General features: G+C 35.0%; 1 protein-coding gene across 2 annotated transcripts; it reads left to right on the top strand.

Moving 5' to 3' along the window:
* The first annotated feature begins 272 nt into the window (after positions 1-272).
* Positions 273-4,635, top strand: LOC133292771 (asparagine synthetase [glutamine-hydrolyzing] 1). 2 transcript variants are annotated; one of them, XM_061491227.1, is made up of 13 exons: positions 273-379; positions 1,249-1,387; positions 1,914-2,009; positions 2,184-2,325; positions 2,442-2,632; positions 2,717-2,878; positions 2,999-3,079; positions 3,175-3,396; positions 3,479-3,613; positions 3,700-3,780; positions 3,866-3,952; positions 4,051-4,158; positions 4,258-4,635. In XM_061491227.1, exons 1-13 carry the CDS (start codon positions 300-302, stop codon positions 4,486-4,488), a joined length of 1,755 nt encoding a protein of 584 aa, XP_061347211.1. In that variant the 5' UTR covers positions 273-299; the 3' UTR covers positions 4,489-4,635. The 2 variants fall into 2 exon arrangements, with proteins under 2 accessions (XP_061347211.1, XP_061347212.1); XM_061491228.1 differs by having other exon boundaries at positions 1,914-2,013; positions 2,191-2,325.
* The last annotated feature ends 2,719 nt before the right edge of the window (positions 4,636-7,354 follow it).

Raw genomic sequence — 7,354 nt, 5'->3', positions numbered from 1 at the left:
TACTTCCAACGAACCACATTTCACCACGTGGCGCAATACAAGAGGAATGTGTGGTGGGGCTAGTGTCGAGTCTCGGGACCAGCCAGTATGGTAACAGTACATTGAATTGGAGAAAAACGACGGCGTTTCATAGGTACCACTTGGTGGAGTCTATCATTCATATTATGCATATAAATACGTGTCCAAAGAAGCTTAGAGTCTATCATTCTCTTCTAATCTAATACTTCTTCTGAGTTTGTTCAATCTCTCTCTCTCTCTCTCTCTCTCTTTGATTCCATCATATAAAAATATATATCACAATGTGTGGTATACTTGCTGTTCTTGGTTGTTCTGATGACTCTCGAGCTAAAAGGGTCCGTGTCTTAGAGCTTTCTCGTAGGTAATGATTCTTTTTCTATGTATCTACCTATGTACTTGATGTTAGTATTTGGAGTTTCATTACATGATGAAACAAAGTGTTATGTTCCAGTTATTTTCAACAAACCAACCTCGTTTAATCATAGTTTGTTATTAATTTGTTAAACTGTTACTTTGCTTAGCTTCGTGTATTTTGGTTTACAAGTTCATGCTGAATTGTTCGTACTATGTGTACCACCAGCAAAGCCCTTGTTTTCATGTGCAGTCTATGATCGCGCGTGACTTCATTTATTGGGAGTGACTGATTTAGATACCATGGCACCACTTTTTTTTAATTGACGGGGTTTTGCCGTTTTGGTGATATTGAGAGTTAAATGATGATGATGAAGAATAAATAAGGGACATAAGTGACGTAAGTTCAAATCAAATTATAACCACTGCTTTATATTGTGGACTACATGCCCATCAGTCAGATTTATCATACAAGACTTTGATAAGTGGGCAACTATGAAGTAAAATATGTTTCGATCACATCACTGATTGTTTATTAATTAAGATAAAGAAGTGGGATGTGGGGTCCAGGTTGAAATGCAATTATTGGTTATATTTAGTGGGAAGGGAACAGTCCAAGACAATTGGAAAACAAATAACTAAAAGGGGTTAATCGTTGTCGTAGATCTATACGATATAATTTAAGGTAAATAATTATTACATATTGCATTTTTTTCTTACAACAATAAAAAAAAAAAGTATGAACAATGTTGAAAATATACATTTTTTTTTTTTTGGGGGTAAAGAGTATATGAATATTATTGTCCTTCAATTGAATGGGTCTGTTTCGAAAGTTCAGATTGAATAATCATTGAATATTAATTCTTGTTGACATCACAGACTGAAGCACCGTGGCCCTGACTGGAGCGGGCTCCATCAACACGGTGACTGCTATTTGGCACACCAACGATTGGCTATAGTTGATCCTGCTTCTGGGGATCAACCTCTCTTTAATGAAGACAAATCCGTTATTGTCACGGTATGTCATATGCTAAACATCAATCATAGTTTTCTATGATCCTGTGTTTATTGGTAATTTCAATAAGCAAAACTGGAATCTATACAATAACAGCATGATGTGTTTTGAGGCTTAAGCATAGCTTCTTTTTTAATTGGAAAAACTTGACCAATACTTCAGTGAATTATGATTTACTTCAGAATTATTTATGTTTTTGTAACTTTTTTTTATTATACATGTCCATGTGATTTGCAAGAGGGTATGTTTTTTATCACATATGTCAATATGATTTTTTAATTTTTTATAAAGGGTATGTTTTTTTATTATATATGTCCCTGTGATTTTTTATTTTTTACAAAGCACAGACACATATGTGATAAAAAAATCACAGGGGCATAGGTAACTCTGAAGCAAATCACGTGGGCATTGGTAAACTTTTCTCTTTTTATTTTATTTTTGTTGAAGTGTTATTATTATCGTATCTTATTTTACTAATTTAACGGCACTAAATCGTGATTTGATGATAAATGTCACCACTTAAAAACAGGTAAATGGAGAGATTTATAACCATGAAGAGCTCAGGAAACAACTGCCTAATCACAAGTTCCGAACTGGAAGTGACTGTGATGTTATTGCTCACCTGGTTAGTCAACTTAATCAAACTAAACTTTAGAACATCATATGTTTCAAAAATTGTAATTTCTTCTAAGTCTTGCTAAAAATTTCATCCATTTTTTAGTTATTAATAAGCAGTTAATCATGACTGAATTTGTAGTTCTTGTCAACTTCTTCTTATTTATGTTATTCTTTCCAATAGTATGAGGAACATGGAGAAAACTTTATGGACATGCTGGATGGTATCTTTTCATTTGTTCTACTGGATACCCGTGACAACAGTTTCATAGTGGCTCGGGATGCTATAGGGGTCACTTCACTGTATATTGGTTGGGGATTAGATGGTAATTATGTTAAAATATGTCCCACTTTTGAATTGAACTCATATGTTTTTTAGTTTGTACTCGAACATATTTGAATTGAATAAACTGTGATAAGTTTGACACCTCTCTGGATTCAGGCTCTGTTTGGATTTCATCAGAAATGAAAGGCCTGAATGATGATTGTGAACATTTTGAGTGTTTTCCACCCGGTCACTTGTACTCCAGCAAAGAAAGAGGGTTCCGCAGATGGTATAATCCTCCTTGGTTCTCTGAGGCTATTCCATCAGCCCCTTATGATCCTCTTGCTTTGAGGCACGCCTTTGAGAAGGTATGATTCACACAAGTCTAACTACATCATTGGAATATGAAGTTCATCTAACTGAGATAGCGTATGTGAATTATGTGATTACAGGCAGTCATAAAAAGGTTGATGACTGATGTGCCTTTCGGTGTTCTACTATCCGGAGGTTTGGACTCTTCATTGGTTGCATCCATCACTTCTCGCTACCTGGCAAACACAAAGGCTGCTGAACAGTGGGGATCAAAATTACATTCATTCTGCGTAGGCCTTGAGGTGTATATCTATTCAAAATTTTGAATGACTTAGAAAATTTAGAGGATTCTTTTTTCTTTTTCTTTTTTAAAGTAAAACCTTTAATGTTATCTTAATCTTAGTCAGCTTATTTTTGAGTAGGGCTCACCAGATCTGAAGGCTGGAAAAGAAGTTGCAGACTATCTAGGAACTGTCCACCATGAGTTTCACTTTACTGTTCAGGTATCTACGTCAAATAGTACTTTTCAACGCACAATTTGGGGCCCTTCAATATATAAAAATCAGAATCAGTAATCAGTTATATATGGTGTGAGCAGGATGGCATAGATGCCATTGAGGACGTTATCTACCATGTTGAAACATATGATGTGACTACAATTAGAGCAAGCACACCTATGTTTCTTATGTCTCGAAAGATTAAATCACTTGGTGTCAAATGGGTAATCTCTGGAGAAGGATCTGATGAGATCTTTGGCGGGTATCTCTATTTCCACAAGGCACCCAACAAGGAAGAGTTTCACAAAGAAACATGTCGCAAGGTTATATATTTGTCTTGCTTATCGCCAGTACAATATAATGGGCTAAAGTACAAGGGCTAATAGTTATGTTTTTTACATACAGATCAAAGCACTCTACCAATATGATTGCTTGCGAGCCAATAAGTCAACATTTGCTTGGGGTCTAGAAGCCCGAGTACCATTTTTGGACAAGGAGTTTATCGATGTTGCAATGAACATTGATCCTGAGAATAAAATGGTATGGGCAAAGAATGTGACTCGGTTGCTTCATCACTTAAAATTAAGAGAATTTTATTAAGCTGGTTTAATATTTGATATTTTCAGATAAAACGAGAAGAAGGACGAATTGAGAAATGGGTTCTGAGGAAGGCCTTTGATGATGAAGAGAATCCTTATCTGCCAAAGGTACTGTGATATTTGCTAAAATGTCTAAAGATCTTTGCAAAATTAATTGGTCAAAACTAACATCGGGACATTTAATTTCATGCAGCACATTTTATACAGACAGAAAGAACAATTCAGTGATGGTGTTGGCTATAGTTGGATTGATGGCCTTAAAGCCCACGCTGCAAAACATGTACCGAATAGAACCTTTTCTCTATAATTCAGTGATGGAGTTGGCTATTTTCATAAAATTACTGTTGCTTATAATTGGTTCTTGACATTTTTCAATAGGTGAATGACAAAATGATGCTTAATGCTGGTAATATCTTCCCCCTCAACACCCCAAAAACCAAGGAAGCATATTACTATAGAATGATCTTTGAGAGGTTCTTCCCTCAGGCAAGTTAACCAATCAAATTCTTAATTTGAAACCAGGAGAAAAAATACTTTAACAGGGGCTGATTCAAGTATTTAATGTCCCTTAATTTGGTTTTGCAGAACTCAGCCAAGCTCACTGTTCCTGGTGGAGCAAGTGTTGCATGCAGCACGGCCAAAGCTGTTGAGTGGGATGCTGCCTGGTCCAACAACCTTGATCCTTCTGGTAGAGCAGCACTTGGAGTGCATGTTTCAGCTTATGAAAACCAGAACAACTTGGTCAACAAAACTGTAGAATTTGAGAAGATTATACCTATTGAAGCCCCTCCTCTTGGTGTTGCCATACTGAGCTAGTATGAGACATGGCAAGGAATCATTGCGCGACAATGAAGATTAATAAAACTTTCACGTGAATGAAAAATATGCCTGCTGTATAATTTTATTCGGGCAATGCTTTATGTAGATTAGGCTTTCAAAAAGTGTCGCATATTTTATTACTTTGAATGCTGTGATTTGAACTCTTATCTTACTACATCGTGTTTCGAAGCTAAGTGTTTCTTTTATGAGTTCATTATGAATGCAAAATCCATCATTTCAGTAATTTTCCGTTGACATATTCTTCATGACATATCAACGAAAAAAACAAAGAGAAAAACTCAACCTACGCTTAAATTAAAAGCATATGATTATCAAGTCTCAAGGGCTTTTGAGTTCGAAACTTATGAATAGAAAAAAAAAAAATAATCTCGAGAGTACGGCATATTCCTAGAAGGGATTTGCATTTATCGTTTAACATGACACAAGAAAGTTTCTTACACACACAACATTAATTACGTTTGCAATGAATCGGTTAAAAATAAAAAAATAAAAAAATTAAGTCTCGAGATATTGAGAAGAAAACGACTCACCATAGGACGATTACACTCAAACTATTATTCAACATGCAAATGATTACAGAAACATAATAAAAAATAAAAAATAAAAATTCTAGACAACTTTAAAAATATTTTTATACATGTTAAATAACAATATAAATGCCCAAAAAACGATGATATACTCATTGTGATCAGGAGCAGTGGTTAACAGAGACTAGCTAAGCCCAGTGGTAGCTGGAGGACACTTGTGGTTGTAACAAACAGGCCCACACGACAGCCCAAGCATCCTTGACATCTGAAGGATTACATAACAGGCTAAAGGACCATCTAGATAGAAGCCCATTATCTTAGTAGAAAGGTTTCGTTTCAAATTGGATTACCGGTTGTAACTTGTAACCTAGGAATTATCTTGAGAGTGTTATTTCAATTATTTAGATTGGGATTATCTTGAATTTATCAGATTAGTATTATCGTAGAGAAATTTGCACTAGTGAATTTCTTGAGTCAATAAATAGGACCTTTGTTATGAATAAATATATCCTGAATTTAGTTCATCTTTCTCCCTTTAATTTCCTCTTCTTATCCCTTCGTTACTCTTCCTCCCTCTCACCCTGCTTCATTGGTGCCCATTTAAAAGTCCAAAGAAATGCAGAGCCTAATCCTAAATTGTTATGTCTAAATCGTGGGCAAGTTTTTGAGCCTATTCTAAATCCCAGTACTCGTTGCAAAGAAATTAATTATTGACAATAGTATTCAATAATTCAGATAGTCCAACTATAAAATGTAAAATATAATTAGACAATAGTATTTTCACATATTTCGATTTATGAAAAGGATTTCATTTCTCAATAAGAGGAGTGATTATTAGGACCTCGAAGTGGCCGACCCAAAATTCACATGATAACAAAAGAAAACTGTATACACAACAAGCAAATGGAAAGGAACCCAAAAAACCAAAGTCACGTAAAAACCTTTCACTTCTGTTTCTCTCTAATTACCAAAATTTCACATCAAAACCCCTCTACTCTAAATGGGGGCAAAATCATCTATATATCATCTGTACAGTCACCGATGAATGAATTAAATGGTATACCTTTCCGTGCTTACTGTATATATGACCGCATGCTATTACTGTACAAATTTTCTCCTTCATCGGGAGATGAATGAAAAATGCCACACAAATCAGGGGCGCTCCTCGCCGGAATTCTTCGCCGGCCGAGAAACCGGTCCAGCCGACGACCTGAACCCTACTATTACCTCGTCATTCACGCACGGATGAAAACCGCCATCAATCCCCGTCCCCTTCGCCCTCATACACTCTTCGCACACCGCTCTGCCGCCTCCTCCGCCGCGGTTCGACGCGACGGTACCATTGTTGATTCTGTTCACCCAGAACGACTCCCTTTGCATCTGAAAACTCCTCACCCTGTTCTCGTACCCGACGCGATCCAGAATCGGAGGCCTGAACCCGGAAAGTTCTTGCGGTTGTTCTTTGACGCCTCCGTTGGCGGCGTCCCGGCCCAGGAGAGTGACGTTCTCCGGCAGGATCTTCTTGTCCATGTTCGAGTTCTTGCGGGAGTCTTTTTGGTTTGTATTATTCTTTAAGAGAAGACCCTTTAACTTCTAAAAGTGGATATCATATGAATTATACGAAGGTTTGGTGTTTGTAATTTAAATAATAATACTTTAAGTTATGTCATTTTAGAAGAGAGTTAGGAGAGAGATAGACACATAAAAAATGAAAATAATGGGAGAGAGAAATTGAGCGGTTTTTTTTTTAATTTAAAATTCAAATTTTATCTCCTTAAAATGACAAACACTTTTCCTTTATATGAATTCAAATTTTTTATTTTATATTACGTTTATGAGAATAGATCCACTTATCACCAAAAAAGTTTACAACTCTTACAATCAATTTAATCATTGATTTTCATCAATCTAACGATTATAATTTATTGTGAATTAATAAATGTGACACAATTAATGTTATTAATTTTCAATAAATTATAACCGTTAGATTGATGAAAATCAACGATGATTAAATTGATTGTAAGAATTGTAAACTTTTTTTGGTGGTGAGTGGATTATCCCCTATGTTTATTTAAGGGTATATTGAGGATTTTAAAAGATTTTTATGAGATAAAAAATCTTATAAATTATAAAAGACTATTTAAAATTAAAGAAATTTTAAATAAAAGATATACAACCAAGATTTCGTAAGATTGGATATTTTAAAGAATTTTAATAGAATTTATAAGATTTGAAAGGACAAGATAAATTTATAAAATCTTAAAAAATTATATGAATTTTAACAAATATTCTAAATTACAAGAATAAAAAAAGAA

This window comes from Gastrolobium bilobum, unplaced genomic scaffold (genome assembly GCF_033153095.1).
Source record: "Gastrolobium bilobum isolate Gb01-03AN ecotype WA unplaced genomic scaffold, APGP_CSIRO_Gbil_v1 utg6105, whole genome shotgun sequence".
NCBI lineage: Eukaryota > Viridiplantae > Streptophyta > Magnoliopsida > Fabales > Fabaceae > Gastrolobium > Gastrolobium bilobum.
This window is presented reverse-complemented; position numbering and strand designations above follow the sequence as displayed.